Source organism: Pyrus communis, chromosome 4 (genome assembly GCF_041283825.1).
Source record: "Pyrus communis isolate YQ-2024b chromosome 4, ASM4128382v1, whole genome shotgun sequence".
Classification (NCBI taxonomy): domain Eukaryota; kingdom Viridiplantae; phylum Streptophyta; class Magnoliopsida; order Rosales; family Rosaceae; genus Pyrus; species Pyrus communis.
In genome coordinates, this window is record NC_142568.1 from 4,695,191 (window position 1) to 4,714,847 (window position 19,657).

The 19,657-nt window shown below is 35.3% G+C and overlaps 1 protein-coding gene across 1 annotated transcript; it reads right to left on the reverse strand.

Moving 5' to 3' along the window:
* Positions 1-11,543: 11,543 nt before the first annotated feature.
* On the reverse strand, positions 11,544-14,543 carry LOC137722389 (uncharacterized). The gene is made up of 8 exons (XM_068461380.2): positions 14,234-14,543; positions 14,046-14,123; positions 13,879-13,947; positions 13,526-13,600; positions 13,376-13,447; positions 12,403-13,011; positions 12,182-12,253; positions 11,544-11,989 (listed from the first exon to the last, which is right to left on the reverse strand). The coding sequence occupies exons 1-8, from the start codon at positions 14,345-14,347 to the stop codon at positions 11,756-11,758; spliced, it is 1,323 nt and encodes a 440-aa protein (XP_068317481.2). The 5' UTR covers positions 14,348-14,543; the 3' UTR covers positions 11,544-11,755.
* Positions 14,544-19,657: the final 5,114 nt, after the last annotated feature.

Below are 19,657 nucleotides of genomic sequence, written 5' to 3' on the forward strand. Positions count from 1 at the left end.
TATATATATATTTTTTTCTTGTTAAATCTCTTATATACACATAGTGTGTCAGGTTCATCTAATTCTTTATAATTGATATATCCTTCATTTTACATTTTGTTTTCAAATAGAAAATAGTTCTTTTTTAATTGTAATGAAACATATATTTATATATTTTAATTGTTATGTTAAAAATTTAGTTAAAAAAAAAAAAAAACGCCTAAGCCTTTTAGTGCTAAAACTTTGCCCGCTGCCCGACTAGTTCATTTTAGAACTTTGTAACGAAATATGGTCTTTTTGGTGATAAATTGAGCTTTTGTTGAAAGCGATTCCACCTTTGACTGTTCATCATTTTGAAGAATTTGTGAACTATTTGGCAAGTGCATGTGTGGAATTACTTACCCGGTTTGTTCATGTTGAAATGGTCGGTCATATATTATACACCTCTGAAATGTGTCTATTTCAAAGTCACCGGCCTTCATATGGAACTCATTTTTCCTTACCATTCAAGATAAAGAGGCAACAACATAACAAGAAGGGCAAATTGACAGTAATGAAAACAAGATGGATTAATAACAAACAAACAAAAAGTAGGGAAGAAGGTTGACGTATTTGGCGGAAGCCTTGTGATCGTCATATTCCATCTTCTTTAAAAACTGAGGTCAACAACGATTTACCAAAAAACTTATAGTTTATTATTCCAACAATTTTTTGGTAAATCGCTAACCAACTAGAATTCTTCTTCATTATTACGTAACTTTTTACATGGAATCAAGCTCTAATCGAATCCATGATTTACCAGGAAGCTAAGTTGAGGTGCAAACTCTCTTATTAGCTTCTTGGTAAATCATGGACCGACCAAAGTTTACCTCCAACTATATCAAACCAAAGAAAACAATTTGATTTTCATAGAACATATAGTGGTCCAAAAGGCTCTCTATTTAAAATTGACCAATGGGGGATAGATTTGAAATTTAATCACAATCTACGAATTTATAGAAGGTCAATTATTATTTTAATATTGGTAGATATATGTTAATATATGCTGACTAAAAGCTTACGTGCTGAGTAAATAATTTAAAAGAAATATCTATGCATGTTTAGTGACTACCTTAATATGTTGAAAAAACCTAATTCATACCTAATATAGCTATTCCTAATGACAAGTTTAATTTCTAAATATATATGTATGTACATATCCACCAAATTTTATATCAAAAGCTACACCATATAAACCTTGAAAGTCAATCGCATCAACCTAATTTATATAATCCGCAAAATTGTAAATAATGTAAATGCATAATAATAGTTTTTTAAAGAAAATTAAAAAAAAATAAGAATATATTTGTCATGGTAGAAATCTAACACTAGTAGGATTCTTCCATCGCTGAATGTAATAAAAAAAGTTCATAAACAAGTTTCTATTATGAGATGAATTGGATTGTTGAAAATCCAATGTACACTCATGTCCAAATTTTTACCCAAAATTATGATATATTCTGTGTTTGGATAAACGAAGCTTAAAGCTTTTATATTTTGAACACTTGGTATGAACTTTTGCACATGATGAGTCTAAGAATAGCATTTGACAAATGTCAATCTTCGTGGATGACGAATTTGACACCAAATTATTATGGAATTGAAAAAAAAGTAGTTAGTTGTTACGGAACAATCCCGACATATGTCTAAGATTGACATGTGACACTCGGGTGTAGAGATACGGGGAATTACAAGCAAGACACACAACGAAATACTAACATTGAAATTCTCAATTTTTACAATAGTTGGACAACAAAAATAACCAACCCTCACTAGCGACAACGCCCGCAAGCTCCCCAAAAGAAAAGTCCAAAACAAATACAAGGAAAGATATAGGGGTAACCTAATCAAACCACAAAGTTTCTAAAATTTCTGATTCATACGTAAACTGGGAACTTGAGTTAGAGTGACACAGTTCGGCCGAAACCTATAACTCCTAAGGTTCCACATTCTAGACCGACTGCAAAGATCACATGAAGACAAGGGGTGGGATCCTAGACCACTCAACGAAGATCTGGTTCCAGACCACTCAACAGAACCAAATATGAAGAGGGATTCTAGACCACTCAACAAAACCGATACCAGATATATTAAGGTCACTTGCCTGCAAGCCGCGCTAAAGCACATTCGAACAACAATCAAGGCCCTCACGTACAATCACCGCTAGAACACAGATCAAGTCCCGTCTCATAATTCTAGTGATAAAACACGTAACTCTACGTTGTACATGTTAACTATAGTGTTCTAGAGTGATTTGGGCATGTTGACCAAAAGTCAGACCTCTGTCAAAGGTCAAAGGTGGGGTCAACAATCCTACATTATTCAATCTGGAAGATCCGCGTGTTGGATTTTCTATCCATAACTTCTTAAAGGACTTATTATTCTTCTAGAACAACATACTAAAATTTCATCAAGATTGGATCTTTGCCAATTAGAAGTTTATTTGGTGGCCAACCACAAAACTAGGCTAAAACATTGGAATTACACTAAACGGATGCCAAAAAATAGATTCAGGGCATTGGAATAAGCTAGAAAGACATTTTGGGTCGCTAGCCTTGGGTTGTCGCCACTTGCAGTGGTGAGCCAGTCAAGCGTTGGCCACATGCGCCAACATGCGTCGGGCACACGCCGTCATGTGCAAGGTTGGGATCGACTAGAATATTCTGTCCCCGGAATGGAATATTCCATCCCTAAAATGAAATATATTTGGTTTAATCTAATAGAAAGTGTCACTATAACCTAGGAATATTCTGGATAGTTAACAGAATTTTTCTCCTTTCTTCGGTCACCATCTGTCATCGTTGAACTTGCCGGAATTTGTAGAAATCGTTGAAAAATAGGAAAATTTCAAATGCTTTGCACTTTGTCATTTCTCCACCAAATCCTGCATACATATATGAAAATTCAACTACTCAATGAGACGAACACATTGGTGTGACTAGAGGTCTCGCCTTAGTTGGAATCGGCGAGAAAATCTTCGAAAAAGTCTCGTTAAACCAAAGGACAGCAACTCGTGTCTAGGCAAGAAATTTCAAGAAACCAAAGTCGAATTCACGTTTCTAGGGCTGAGGGGAGTGGATCAATGATGATTTGGTTATTGTTAGGTTGCTAGGAAAATGGTTTGGTCAGTTGTGTTTGCTCGAGAACAAAAAAGGGCGAGAGAGTTTGTGGGAGATGTGAGAGACTCGAGGATGAGAGAGACCGAGAGAAAAAGACAGAGGAGGAGAGAGATATATAAGTTTGGGAGGTGGGCCCCACGTAGCAGACACACCAAGGCTAGAAAAATGACAAAGAAAATGTCGCAATTAATGGTAAATTTACCAAAATGTATTCGACTTCCAAGCCTCGTAAAGTCTTCGTTCTATCTCCAAATTTCGTTGCACTTGTGCCCACATGTTCGTAGCAACAAGTACTATCCAAATGTGCCAAGAAATGAGGAAAAAATGAAAGGATCTAAAATGTCGACGTAGAATTCCGTTTAGCCCAACAAGGGCATCTTTGTCCTTCTACAAAATAAGAAAAAAATTACGCTAAAAATAGAAACATGTTGTGACAATAACGAATATGAAATACGAAATTTAAATAGTGAACTTTTGAGACAGAATTTCACACTGATACCTATGACATTTGGCAAGAAATTTGGTAGATATAGACGTATATGCATCGTTATTTTCTCATAAAATATTTTTTTTTTCTTCAAATCATTAGTTAGCATATAAATTCACCTAGTATTATAATAATTATTAACCTTCAATAAATTAATGGATTCTAATTAATTTCAATTTTATCCTCCATCGGTCAACATTAAATACATATCACTTTGCACCACTATATATACCCTTGTGTTATAAACATCTTATTTAAGTGTGATTGTGTAAATCCTAGATTAAATTTGATTCTAGTTATTCTTCCCTATTATGACTTGTATTCCTTGGAGGAGAATAATTTCTTCTTTCTCTTATTACTATAAATAAAGGCAATGTGTAGGGGGAATAACACATCCTCTGCATAACCCTACAAACACATATCTCTCTATATTTTCTCAGTGTCGCCGGCCCTCCTTTCCTTGTTAGTTAAATAAGCCACAACACGTTATCAGCACGCTCCTACCATTGCGTTTAGGAATCTGATGTGGAAGTTTTTTGCATCAAACAAGTTCACCAATATCATCATCCAATCATGTTCTTTCAAAACAACAATTTTTATCTCGATATTTTTGCAGCCCTGATAGCATGAACATTCACCTTAATGAATGACCCAACTTTACATTTTTCAAATTTTAGATTGTACATAAATTGCATATGCATTATATCCATAATTGTTGAATTATGTGAATTGATATTAGCATGAATTGCATCCCCTATATATGTTCATTCATTAAATTATTTAATTAAATATGCATTGAATTAATTAAAAAAAAAATCAAATTTTTTTTTTTAGGGTTCTTCGAACCCATGACCCAAGCCTGCATTTGAGTTAGAAGCTCCATGGCTTTGGAACCTAGACCCACGACGTCATCCACCTGCCAAACTCTGACGCCCTTCACGACGTCCCACACATGGCCTGCAGCCATGCCATACCATCCTCGACGACCTGTAGTCATCGTCGACTTTGATTTTAACTGAGATTCGTATGAATCTCCATGAATTCAAAAACCCCAAATTTCTAATTTGAGGGTTTTTGGTTTATGGACGTCGAAATTTCCCCTTTTTTTTCTCTGTCACACCATCGAATTTCATGTCAAACCTTTGACTCGCACTGAGTTCTTTTGACTAGAACACGGTCGCCTGAAGAGGCATCGCCGGCCTTCGTCCCAGGTGACCACACCCAGCGATGCTGGGGTGTTCTTTTGGCTGAAACCCAAACCAATTGGGCTAGCCTTCTTAGTCAGCAATGGAAATTTGTTCAGATAGGGCTCACTTGATGCGGCCCAAGTCCACGGCTTAACCCAAAGCACGATACTAGCTCGTAGGGCTATGGTGTCCCTGTGCCCGCGATGCACATATCCCAGCCTTATGCTGGTGCATCCGTGATCCACATGCATGCGATCCCAGCCTACAACTGGTGCATCAGTGCACCTGCACCATGCTGCATTTGATCAGCGCCCATTTAGGCCTTTGTTTTTGGACTCGGTTCTTGCAGCCCGTTTACTGCTACTGAGCTCATAACCCAAAATTCTGTTTGGGGCCTAATCAGCCCGTGTCTATCTAAGCCCAGTTTTTTGGCCTGTACCACGGTACAAATTTGATTAGCCCACCCGTGAGCTTTGGCCCCTTATTTTGGGCACTGAATTTAATTGCCTAATTATTTTTTAGGCCCTATGGGTTTTATAATTTTTCACCCACACTTTAATCTTTGGCTTGAAGTTCAAACAATTAATTCAATTATTATAATAGACCCTGAAGATCTATTTGCATTTTTTTTTGTTGCATATTTCTCCATATATATTTGTGATTTGTCTACAGGAACACATGAACCTGAAGTTTCTAGAAACATGCCTTGTTTAAAAACCTAAAGTTTTCCTTAAAAACATCACCCATGAAAACCCAAAGCTTTTTTATGTAAAGTTAAACCAATACATGTCTACTAGAACTTGAATGCTTTACTCATATGTGAATGGATTGATTTTTTTTCCTCCATTACACTAACCACATCTTGTCTATTTATTTTGTGATAGGAACATGTCGAATTTGAACAAACTCTACTTCACCGCTTTAGAGGTCATTGGAAGGAACTACCTCAAGTCGGATGTGAAGCTCCACCCTACCATAAAGAATTTGCAGTCCGCCATTAAAGATGAGATGGACAACCTGGTTGGCAAAGCTGAGAAAGCCACTGCCATGATCTTCATCCGAAGACACATTCATGATGCATTGCAAACCAAGTACCTTGCTGATGAGGATCCACGAGCACTTTGGGTCGCTTTGGCTGATCGTTTTGATCACTAAAAAGACATCTTCTTGCCTGAAGCAAGACATGACTAGCAACATTTGTGCTTCCAAGACTTTTGAGTTTGTGAATGAATATAATTATGAAGTTTGTTGAATCTGATCACTTCTCAAGTTCTATGACGAGACCTTGACCTAGAGGATTTCCTGGAGAATACCTATTCGACCTTCTCTTCTACTAATATTGTCCTACAACAATAATATAGGCTCAGAAGTTCACTAAGTTTTCAGATTTGATCTCTGTTTTACTTCTTGCTAAAAAGCAGAATCAATTGTTGATGAAAAATCATCAAGCTCGACCTACTAAGGCGACTGCTATGCCTGAAGCACATTATAGCACAAAACAACGCCCAAAAGGTCAACATAAGCGTGGTAGGGGCGACCAGAAGCCACCCCGTCAAGGTCAACATAGCCAATGCCCACAACCAAGCCTAGAAGCACCCTGACCTCACTCCCAAGGCCCTAAACTTCAAGAATAAGAGCAAAGCACCTGAAGCCATGGATGCGAACATGTGCTATCATTGTGGTTTAAAGGACCATTGGTCCCGTGTTTGCCGTTTATGAGTCCATATTTTACTATATATTTTACCCTATTCTTAGTTATAATTTATTGGTTATTTTGGTAGAATTTTAGTACTTTGTTACATATTTTCAATGTAAGACACTCAACTTCCTCTGGAGCAAAAAGTGATCAAATGGATGTATTTTGAAGTGATTCTAATTAAAGGATGTTCGTGAGTCTTTCAAGATGATTGTATCAAAGTTTCATATTTTTCTACCAAGTCGCTTGACCGTGGCAATGAAATAAAGACCCAGCGCGCAGCTTTCTCAGATTGACGTTTTTGGACATTTTAGGTATTTTGAAGGTCAAGATGGCATATTTTGAGGAATATTCCTTCTGAATATTTGTTGGGGACATCTCAAACTTTAGAATGACACCTTTTGGAACCAAATAGGATTTGATTTAGTTGGTCAAAAGTCTGATTTTCTGATAAGTCCGAATTTCAGTTTAAATAGGAAACCTTTTATTTCCTAGTTATTTTATTCTATTATGTTTCCTAGTTTTTAGAAGACCTTTTCTAGGTAGGGTTTTATTTTGTAGTAGTATAAATAAGGCTTTTTAGCCATTAGGAACGTGGGGGAGGCATCAATTTGGAGAACTAGCTAGGCTTTGACATTTTGTATTTCAAGGTGTTTTCTATCCTTTTTCTATTTCAATAAAATTCCTTTTGTTTTATGGTTGTTCGTAACTAATTTTTGTTTGCTAGGGCGATGCCTTGAGCCTTAGCATGAATATGTAGTTTTTATTTAATTGCTTATGATTTTATGCATGCATACTTTGAATTATTAATCACTATATTTAAACTGTCTCTATATCTTAATGTTTAGCTACCATTAGGATGTTTAGATAAGTAATCGGATGCAATTCGGTCAGAATGCCACCTGAAGATTGAGTATTGCTTCTTGTGATTGATAGTTGTAAGTTCACCTACAGCGAATGCCACGTCTTAGGGGTTGCATGGTTTTTCAAAGGGTTTTCACAAAGCGTAATGAGTCATGCATGTTTATATTTGATCTGAATGCCATAGACGGATTGCATGTTTGATATATGTTCTAGCTTGAATGCTACAAGTAGAATATGTATTAGGAAAACCTAACCTTCAAAGTTGCATGGGTAATTCATAAGTAATTGGTAAATCTACATAGGATTGTTAGGGGGCGGCGAAACCCTAGGTTTTTAAAATTTGGTTTTCAAAATGTTTTCTTTTGATTTCTTTACTTTGCTAATTTCTTTAATCATTTTAATTAAATTCATTTTTATTATTTTTAAATTCAAAATCAGCCTTTTCCAATCTTTGTTTTCAAATAATTAATTAAGATTTGGTATTTACATAAATTATTCATTCAATCACTGTGGAAAACGACCTTGCTTGAGCCATTTATACTACAACTACCTTGTTCTCTTGCAGGTATTTTTAAGTGTTTTTATCCCTACTTTGGCATGTGGTAAAAATCCTTATCAGCCGTGCTCCCCAGAAGGTTGTAGTTGAATATCATTCTCATCGTAAGAAGTTTGAATTAAACTTTGTGCAAGTGAATGAACCAGAAAGTACCAAGATGGAGGTTTCTGACTTTAAGCAGTGTTCTAAAAAACAGCCTAGGTGCTGGGCAGGGATCCGAGGCGTTTTCTTGCAAATCGGTTGGAAAAATTGGCTAGGCTCTAGGTAGGCTAGGAGTGGTTTTTATTTTTTTATTTTTTCTGAAATTAAAAAATAAAAATAAAAATCCTATCTAAGTCTAAGTTGTGAACTTGGAGTACGTTGGAAATAAGAAATTCATGAGTAGAGAAGAGATCGATGCGTTTTACCTTTGTGCATCAGCAAACCATGATGGCTAAAATAGGTGAGTTGGGATCAGGTCTGAGGTTTGTGTTGATGGATAAATGAGAGACTTATTTCAGTTTCTAGAAGGAGAGAAGCTTCTGGTTTTCTTGGGAGATGTCTCCCAAGAAACCTCAAACCGAGTTAGAAGCAAGGCTTGTAACTACCTGATGTACAAAAAATAGAACAAACCTTCTGAGATTTGATATATTGAATTTCAGCTTGCAGCCACTTTGTTGCTTCATCACTTTTTTGTTTCTCCTTTAAAAGTTGGACCTGGTTTTCTTGTTTAATTAGAACCAACATTCACTTATCAACACAAAGTAGCCTTTGAATTTAATTAGAAATGAGAAAGAGACCTAGGGTTTCTCAATTTAATCAGAAATGAGGGAAGGGCATTCAAATGCACGACACATGTGCGCATCCTAAGCCTCCATGCTACCCAAGGAGCAATGGTCTGAATTAGACAGAGGGAGAGCTGTTTGGGCTCTGGGCTCGAGGTCATCAAAAGCTGAAATGAGAGTGGGTGTAGCTGCTAGGGTTTTTCAAATGTCAAATGAAGCTACTACACCAACTTATATTGCACCTGTTGCGAACGATTGACACAAGTGTGGCTTTGTGCGTGTTGGTTAGCGCGTCGTCATCAGTTTTCAAATCACGAGTTCGATTCTTCGCAATGGCTGTTATGTTTCTTTTTCTTTCTTCTTCCTGAGTATATTTTTCTCGCTTGTCATCCTACAATACTCCTCACTATGGTTATATGGCATATTTGCTTAATGTGTTTTTAAAATTTGGACTTATTGGACACTCTTTTTTTGCATTTTATCATTCTTTTATTATCTTATCCATGGATTTCATACAAGTATAATTTTTTGTAAGTGTCAATATGCACTTATTTACAAGATATATAAGAAATTTACCTAAATCTACCTAAACCCCGCCTAGCCGCCTAGGGGCTAGGCGCCAGCTCGCCGCCCGACTATCGCCTAGGCGATAGTCGGGCTAGCGTTTTTTAGAACCTTGCTTTTAGGAGGATACCAACCCTATGGAAGATTAGAATCTTAGACATGAACTATTTCTAGTTAAATTTTAGAATAATGGGGCCGAATTCCACATAGTGGCCAAACCCCCCTTGTTTTTTGGTTTAATTTTGCATAATTTTCCTTTATGTTTGGATTATTTGTTGGTGATTTGTTTTTTGATATTAAGTTTTTATTAATTACCATCCTTGAATACTTAAATCATTTTGAATGGATATTTTTTTTAGAAGTTTTATGCATGTGACCGATTCAAAGTATTTTTATTTCTAGGTATGACTAGTGGAAAAGTTAGTTGTCTGGCAGATAGTGCAACCACGCACACTGTTTTGCGTGAACGCATCTATTTCACTAACTTCATACCTAAGAATACACCTCTAATAATCCTCTCTGGACCATCCAACCTAATCAAAGGACACGGTTAGGCACGTATAATGTTGTCCAATGGTACAATCTTGATCATTGATGAGGCACTTTATTCTCCACATTGCGGAAGAACGTTGTTGAGTTTCAAGGACATTAGAGATAATAATTACTATGTTGAAACCTATGTAGAAAATAGAGTTGAATTTCCGTGCATCACTTCCTACGAATATAGCCAAAAGCGTATTCTACAGAAGATGGAACGTATCTCAAGTGGTCTATATACTACGACCATACGCTCTATAGAAAGCCACAGGTATGCATATTTTTACGGGATGCCCTATTTATATTTATGGCAGTGAATAGTATTATGTCGACGTAAATTATTGATTTACCATTGTATGATTTTGTTTACATTATCTGCTCATCGTTGCTACACTGGTGTTAGTACTCGCTTGGGCTAGGGCCAAGCTTTCACATGTATGTTCACATTGAACCGTACACTCACTTTGGATTCATTGTAGGTGACAATCTTGTCCTAGATTGTTCTAGGCATTTAGAACTTATATGTGATGCGTATAGCGTTAGTCTTCACGTGATTATAGTACTAGAGTGTATATTATTATTACATCCGGTCCAATTCATGTCAGAATACCTCTGCATGAACTTGTGTATCAACATATGTCAATGAACACTCGATATGATATGTTTATGTATGCGAGATTATGTGATTACCGGAGGTTAGATGTCTATTTAAGAAATATTATGACCTATTGAATTCTTGAAATATTGCAGACTACGGTAAACATTTTCATACTATACATAGTATGTATATTTTGGAAACTATACTTGTTTTACGGCGAGGGGTTATTATGTTTTGAAATTTTTTTACAAAGCTTTATTTTTAGGCCCACTCACCCTTATTTTTCGTCCCCTCAGAATTTAGTGGCAATGTTCATGTCAACGAAGATTTCTGGTAAACGCTGATATCGGAGACTACTCCCCAATGGTATAATTCTTATTCTAATTTTATTGTACTTTACTTATGCTCTGACATCACTTGTGAAATGGGTTCGTTCTCACTCACAAGCGCACTTTTTCATTTAGGCACCTTTAGGTTTAAATTTACTCACATTTTCCATATCACTACACTTTATGGCTTCGTCACCCTCTTGCTGTCGGCCAGCACATCTCTATTCGGAGTCTAGGTGAACATTCCGGGTCGGGGTGTGTCACGACCCATTAAGATATTGGGTATATCACGAAAACGGCACGAACACAGAAAACATGACACGAATGTTAGGTCTACTTAAAATACCCCAACTTTTCAAATTAGTCTCAACCTTTCTAACATTCCAAACTATCTAACCTACCGTAAAATTGGCATCTGTTAAGTCTGAAGTTAGTTTCATCATATTCTTATAGAAATAATGGAAAATAAAAATTAAAACTAAAAAAATTATATTAAAAAAAAAAAAAAAACCAACCTGGCTTAATTTTTTTATTTTATTTTTTTTATACAACGGTATATTTACACGAAGGGATAAAAAAAAAAAAATTGGTATCGAACTCGCTGCCTATAGGATTTGAATCTAAAATCTGGCACTTACAGGTGAAGAGATATAAGTGAACATTTGGTTGGATTCCCATTATCTTGTTCACTACCAAGGATTTTTGGTCACTCACCCTTGGATTTTTTATCCTCTTAACACTTATGCTTAACCCTATTCGTTATTTCCGTTTGATTTATTCAATCCTATGACAAAAAATAAAGAGTGCATGTGAGAACCCAAAAAGAATGAAAATCATATCCCTAAATTAAAATACATTTCCTGGTCATTGAATAACATAATCAGCAGAAAATTATTGTCTTCTGACCTTATGCATTCCCTTATTCCATTCTAGCCATTCGAACAATACAACTCAAGAGAAAATTAATGGACAAAATTAAGAGATAGAAAAGGGAGTGTGGAAACCACTCCTCTGAGTGAGTCTTTTACCCTTGATTTCAACACTCTGCCATGGGAAACACAGACCCAATTCTTTCTCCAAAGCTATAGCATTTGATGTTGACTTGGTATGGACCCAGCTCAATACGGTTGTCCTCCCCACCCATGTAGAAACACAAGGTGTACAATGCAAGTTCAAATTCTGGGCTCACTCCAACTAATGTGCTTGATACCGCTTTCAAAACACCATTCCACTCGAACTGGATCGTAAGCAACTGGGTTTCAGAGTCTGGCTGCCATTTAGTAAACATAAGTTTCCAATGTCAGAGTAGTAAAAAGACTCAGATTCTAGCAAGGCAGTTGTCAAAACAAATAGAAAACGATGAGACGATGCTGAAACAGTACGGAAGTAATTTAAGAAACAAATACTATTGTTTCCACTATCTCGTAGCCTTGCAGGCGGAATATAGGATAGATTTACTTACAGTTTGTCCGCGTCTACGGGGAAAAATATAACCTTGATAGTCTACCCTTCCTTTTGCTTCTTCAAGGTAAAACTGGTAAGATATGGTAAAGGTACTTAGCATTTTCTAAGGGTAAATAAAAGTCATCAACTGGTTTGTCAACTAACATCATATTCATCTTGACATAATAAGATATGACAGGAATAAAAGTTAAAGGCAAAGAATAAGTCATAAAAGACAACCTGAAGCCAATTGTGGAAGCCAGAAACCTCTTCTTCACCACGTTGTTTAATTTCTCCGACAAAAACATGCTCAAAAGCCGAGGAGGAAGCAGATGTACCACCACGGCCGTAAAGATCAAACCAGAGAGTGGACAATGTTCTTTTGAATTCCTGATAGCTCTCAGATACAATGCCCTTACGTGAGAGATACTTGTGAAGATATTTAATGGGGGCAGTTCTGCTGATTTCTTCTATGAATGCAGCCTGCTCTTGCTTCTCCTCGGATGTGATAACTTCTTTGCAACCCGCATTTGGGTTGTAGTTATCTAAAAGAGAACAGAAACGAGAAAAGGTAGGCCTCCGAAATATATCTTCACTCAGCCAGGTAAATAAGCTTCCTTCTGCCAAGTCTTCTCGTTGGTGGACCTTCTTCCCTCCACTAAAGTCAATTTCATAGTCCTTTCCAGGCACTAGACGGTTTAAATCAAGTTCCCAGAGTTTATTGCAAGCTTGTGACAGATCAGAAAGCTCTTCTCCGGAAGGTTCTATGTTAGCACCTACTTCAGCCTCATCGGAGTATTCTTGCTCAGTGGCAGGCCGCTTATATCCATTCCACTGGCCCATCTGAATCTGTTGATTTTTATATCTAGTGAGAATTACATAGTGTGGCAGTACAAATTCATTTCATCTTACTTAGAACTAGTAAGGCAAGATTAACTAACTTCGTCAGATTGATTTATTACAAGGATATTCTATAAGATTAAACAGAATCTGTGAAATTGAGTATTTGATCAAAATGTTTCAATGTTATGGTTCCAAATTTTCTAAAAAACAGTAAGTTAAGCTAAGAAGCCAATCTATTGACAAAACAAACTATAACCCAGCATCGAAAAGTTAAAGACCAAACTTTTGACAGTGCTGTCCCCAAATATGAAATGCAACTAAGATCTTCAGGTGACCTTTTTAAAGTTTGGTAAACTCAAAGAAAACAAACCTTGTGTGGTTGTTGCCTTGGAGGCTTCTTCTTGCCGACAGTCTCCCAACGATCCTGATTTTCCTCTTCGTCCTTCACCATGGATAATCAAATATAACGAAAATAGCCCCTCTAAATTATAATTAAACAGATCATTTTAATAAGACAAACCTTCCTGCGCGAGTAGTTTTGGTTATAACCATGTTGTCCACCATCATTATTCGTTTCATATCCTTCATGCGAAGCCTGCATTTGAGATATCATTGAGAATAGGACATATCAAGCCTTAATCACAAAGTCTTACTTTATTGCCACATCAGATGGTTTACAAAATGCGATTCAAAAAGATGGTTTCCCTAGCATTCTCCGATTATGAAACTACGAATAAAGTCCTCTCATTATATATCCGTAGAATTTCCGATGCAGAAGTCTATATTTTTTTTTTTTCCTTACGCATCAGATGTTTACCTTTCTAGAAAATGTTGTCTTGAGATTTAAAACAAATGATGAAAAACAAAATTCACCTTGTGAGGTCTCCTTGAAGGTTCCGAATCCACATTGTATCCCCCTGTGTTCCCCAAATGACTCTGTTCCTGCAACATCACACAAGCAAATCACATCAATTACACACCAAACCAACCGCGATAATCCAAAACCCCAAAACCCCAATCCAGTCCAATCCAATCCAAACCTGTCTATTCCATTGATTTTGGTTTAACCCATGTGGGCGATCACGATCACCCTCATCCTGCTCCTCCCCGGACACAACCTGCGAATTTTAGCACGCACCAGCAGCAAACTTCAACTCTCTGACTCTTAATCAAAATTAAGAAATTCAAAAGGGTTTTGTTTTGAAGAATACAAGGGGTGGTAGCTAACCTGCGCCCGAGTGGATCTGGACTGTTCCTCCCGGTCCCGTGGAGGGGGTTCTTCGTCCCTATTGTCATCGTGACCGATCACCACGTCGATCAGACCCTTGATCAAACCCTCCATTGAATACTAGAGAGAGAAAGGATTTCAGACAGAGAGAGATCCGAAAAGTTGAAGAAGATGAAGAAGGTAGTTGGGACTGAAAGAGTGGCGGGTAATGGCAAACTTTGTAAATAAGGAAATTGTAAAGTTTGATCGATTTGATTGGATTGGATCGCGTATGACGTTTTTACCAATTATTTAAGGATAAGGATTGTCTCACATCTCACTTTCAATGTCCTCTCGTACCTTCCTTTTTGTATAGTTACGATTAAACGACGTTAATATTTTATATTACTATTTATTTTTGTTTTATAAAAAAATAATATAAAATATTGACGTGATTTAACCGTGATCATACAAAACAGAAGAGCACAGGAGGACATAAAAAATGGGAGGGCAAACAATCATTGTCCATTATTTAATGCATTGGATATATATTTCAAATAATAAACAAATTTTTAAATGCCAGTCCAATAAAATATTTCTCAAATCATTATTTAGAGAGATTTTAAAGTGCATTTAAAACATAGGATGTTACAGTTTATGATGTTATATAAGTGAAAAGAAATTTTTTTTATTTAGCTATCCCTCCATTTTATAATAACATATAACGTATGTGTCCGTATTCTAAACAAATTGAAAAATCTCTGCATTATTCATAACAAACTTAGTTACAAAAAATGTAAATGCTCCTTCAATACAACGATATTGGAAGGACTTGTGCCAAGTTACACTATAGACTAGCAATAATTTAAAAAAAAAATATATATATATATATAAATATATATATCAGTAGACTGTAACATAACACTATAACAAAATTACAAAAATAAAGGATACAAAATTGTTTTTTTTTTTTTTTTTTTTTTGCTTTTATGATAAAAGAATATGTGGTCTACAGGAATTACCTAACTCACACGATGAGTCATCAATGATTTGACCAAACACACTATTATGCGAGTTGAATTTAAAATTTTCAGTAATAAATAAAAAAATAATTAATAAATTGTAATACTGATGACAAGTTATATACTTAATTGAATTAGACATTTTGACAATGTTTTAGATTCAAATATTATTGAATGAAAAAGAAAATGGCCTTTTGATCCTTTTTTATTCTTTAATAAATGGCAATTTTTTTAAAATTGTTTTATTTTTTGCCGACACATTTCCACCATACGAGTGTTGACACGTGCGTGGTGTAGAAATAAACACATTCTCTTTTTCCAGATCGAAGTCGAAGTGCTTCTGCAATATACTTTTAGCCACTACGATCTACGACAACGTGTTGGGTCCTCTTGTAATGAACTCTGTCACATATTCGGAGCCTTCATTTTGTTTTTTTATTTTTTTAACCAATGATAGTATCTACATTAAATAGGGGTACATTTGGCCTTATAATGAGCTAATAATAATATGATTCAAATTCATATTTGACGAAAATCGAACTTAAGATCTCTCACTTACAAGTGAAGAAAAATATCACTCGATTATAATACTAAGTGGCTTCTTTTTGTTTAAGTCTTCATTTTGGTCATCATCATCTTTTTACTTTTTTTTTTTTTAAGGATTTATTTATCATTGTTTAAAGATATTCTTAAAATTATTCATTAATTTGGAAACTGTTTAACTATGCATAGAGTGGAGCAAATCAACGAGAAATTTTTTGGGGTTTTGGTAACATTAGCTGAGCTTGTGTTCCCAGTTCATAAGAATTTTACACCTGTTTGTCTATTTTTTTTACATTTGAAAATGACTCCTATGTCATTTATTAACTAGGGTTTACTCTTGTAAATATATGCTTTTAAATTCCTACCGTCTAATAGATCAAACAAATAATATCTCATTACTATCTTACGTTCTCTCTCGAGTCTCAATGATTTTGAATCTAGATCTTATTTCTTTTGTAGAAAGACAATCTTAAGGATAAACGGATAAAATTTAGGGAACTTTAACGAAAAGCTCCCGGAACTGTTCACTTTAACTAAAAACTACATTTTTACACTAAAAAGTCAATCCTAGTACTATTCATTTTACCCTTTATTTTGTCCTTATCGTTAAAACTCAAAGTTTTCAAGCCATTTTCATTAATTTTCCTTAAAAATTATGGATTACTTTTTGGTTCTTCCAAAGACTAAAATTGCAGGATTCAGCAGTTTACAAGTTTTGTTTTTGTTTTTGCTGTGTATCAAACAACAGTTACAAATTTGGTCATTACCAAAAGTGAGATACAAAGTGAATAAGCAAAAGAAGAAAGAAAACATTGAAGCAAATGAGTATGAATCTAATAGGCATAATTTTCATATCCTTAGTTTATGTAGGAAGTTGTGGTGTTAGTTCATGTGTTTTACACACTTTGGCCAATTTTGTACGTGTGTTTTCAATTTGGCCTATTTGGTTTTGTATTTAGCTTTGTTAGCCAATGTAATCCAATCAATCTAAATTAACTTGAAAATTGTTTTGGACTATTTTATAAAAATTAAAATATTAACTATAGATATTTTTTAATACAATCGATATTTTACCGTAAACTACTTTGATTGAAAAAGTGGAGTTGGCAATACGATAGGATGAAGCAAAAAATACTATCCATATGGCAATCAGGGCCGACAGAAGTACACACCCACCTAGGCCCCCAATTTTTTTTTCTTAAAACACACACAGAGGAGAAATTTTTACAAGTGACGGGAACACCATGACACGTGGTGTTCCCTCACACATTAGGATTTGACATCTTGAATATTTTTCAATTTTATATTTCAATAAATATAAAAAACTAAATCCTAATGTGTGAGGGAACACCACGTGTCATGGTGTTCCCGTCACTTGGAAAAATTTCTCCACACACAGAGACACAGACACAGGGATATATATATATATATATATATATCTAATAGTTATAAAAAAATAAAATCATAGGCAATAATAATTTTTCACAATTTTTTTTTTATACATTTGTTTTTTTTTCTCTCACCCACATGTAACTATAGTTTTACACCTACAAGGAAATTACTATCCTATTCACTCTAGTATTTTCCTTAGCCGTCATATGTAGTCCCTGTAATCCAACTGTTCATTCATTTATTGAACGTAATAAGTAATTTTGTAACAATAAACAATAAAAAAAGATTAGAATTTGGCGTACTGGGTAGTGAGACTAGCGACTCTTCTTTTGGTCAAATCGGTCCGACTTAGTGACAACTGCTAGGCGATATCCTTCCTCTCTTACAGGTCAGGTCACTGCTTTTCTTCTCCAGCTTCCCTTTCCTCTTCTTTTTCCTTTAATTTAATTTGTAAGCTTGTTTATAAATGGAATTAGGATTTTTCAATCTGTGCCCCCTCTAGGGATCTAGGATTTGAAAGATTTTAAGGATTTAGAGATTCAATCAGGTGTTTATGATTACTATAAGGATTTAGGATTTGAAAGATTTTAGGGCTTTTTCTAACTCAATCTTTTAGGCGTTTATGGATTCAATTTTAGGGTTTTATTTTGAAATATTGTTAAGTTGGAAACATAAAAAATAAAAACTAATGATTATCAATGTCATCATCCATTCACAAATTGAGTGCGTTAGCGATGCAAGGTGCAGCGGATATAAATGAAATAAAATGAAAAATAGAATTGATAGGTAGGGTCCACTATCCCTTAGTGCGAGGAGAAGCTTGAAACCTCTATAAACTTTGGTTCTAGTACCAGCCTACAACGTAGACACTAGAAAGAACAAAACAGCAAACTCTTAAACAAGAGAAGGGTAGAAATATGAGATAGAAATCTCTCTGAATATTTCATTCACCATCTAAAATGTTCAACTCCTTCATCTTACAACAAGAAATGGTTTTTATAACCATTTTGTAACTTACATTTAGAAATGGTTTTTCCAAATAGTTTCTAGTGATGAATAGGCTTGGAAAAGTAATCCAAGCTCATAATCAAACTCACCAACTATTTTTTTCCAAGGTTTTCTCATGATGTCACGAGCAACAAAATCTTCCCAAACATAATCATGATACAAATGCAAAACTTTTACCTCTTGATGAAACTGGACATGGAAGTCTTCATCCATTGTAGTCAAAATGTTACTATGGTACTCATCATAAATTGGTGGAGAGTACCAATCAACAAACTTCTCATAGACTTCTAAATCTTCATCACAGACAAAATTATAATCAACTTTGTCGGTAAATTCCATATGTTCAACTTGTGTTTCAAATCCAGTGTCAAGAAGTTTTTCAACCTCAAAACATAAACCACAACAAATGTCACAAGAACCATCTGGACAACTATCGAACTTTGGAGGAAGATCAAGATTTATGAAGTTGTCATCTGAAAATTCCGAAGCAACCATTTCTTTGACTTTCGTTTGTAAAACATACCTAGTCTTAACTATTGGCAGCAGTGACATGCTTTAGTAAAATGAGAATATTGTTTTGCACAAATAACAGATTGGAAAACCGCTTGAAGATTTAGAAACTAAATTGGAAAGGCTTTCTAATGATACATGGCTTGATGGTCAAGTAATTTTTAATGAACTCGAAACCTTGCCCACAATACAGATGATATGCTGGCTTTGCGCATCACCAACGCTCTGTGGTGTTTTGCCAATATCAGTTCACACAAAACTCCGTTTGATGCACAGTTTATTGCATTGGAATTTAGAGTGCTTGAGCCTTCCGAGGATGTATAACTCTCAAAATAAAAGGAAAGGAAAGGAAACTGAACCAGAATTGACGACCAACAGAGATGATGTGCTAGTCTGAAGAACGTCTCAAGCTCTGATAACCAACTGATGCAGGGCGCAGCGGATAGAAACGAAATAAAATGAAAAATAGGACTGATAGGTAGGGTCCACTATTTCCTAATGCGAGAAGAGGCCTGAAAACCTTATAAACTTTGGTTTTAGTACCAGCCTACAGCGTAGACACTAGAAAGAACAAAGCAGCAGACTCTTAAACAAAAGAAAGGTAGAAGGATGAGATAGAAATCTCTCTGAATATTTCATTCACCATCTAAAACATTCAACTCCTTCATCTTACAGCAAGAAGTGGTTTTTATAACCATTTTGTAACTTATATTCAGAAATTAAAAAGGCAATCAACATAAAAACACCTAAAATTGAAAATTACATAAACAAACTCTATTACCAGCCATAAAAACGCCCTAGCTATTATAATTAGCCAAAAAAAGGCCTTGTAATTAACCTTATCAACCATTTGTATTAAAACCCTCTTTATTTCAGCACATGAATTCATCTTTCAATAATTTATGTGCTCCATTCCATATGCATCTGCTCTTTTCTTGTCCTGCATCAGTTAGCTACTTTTTCAATTGAA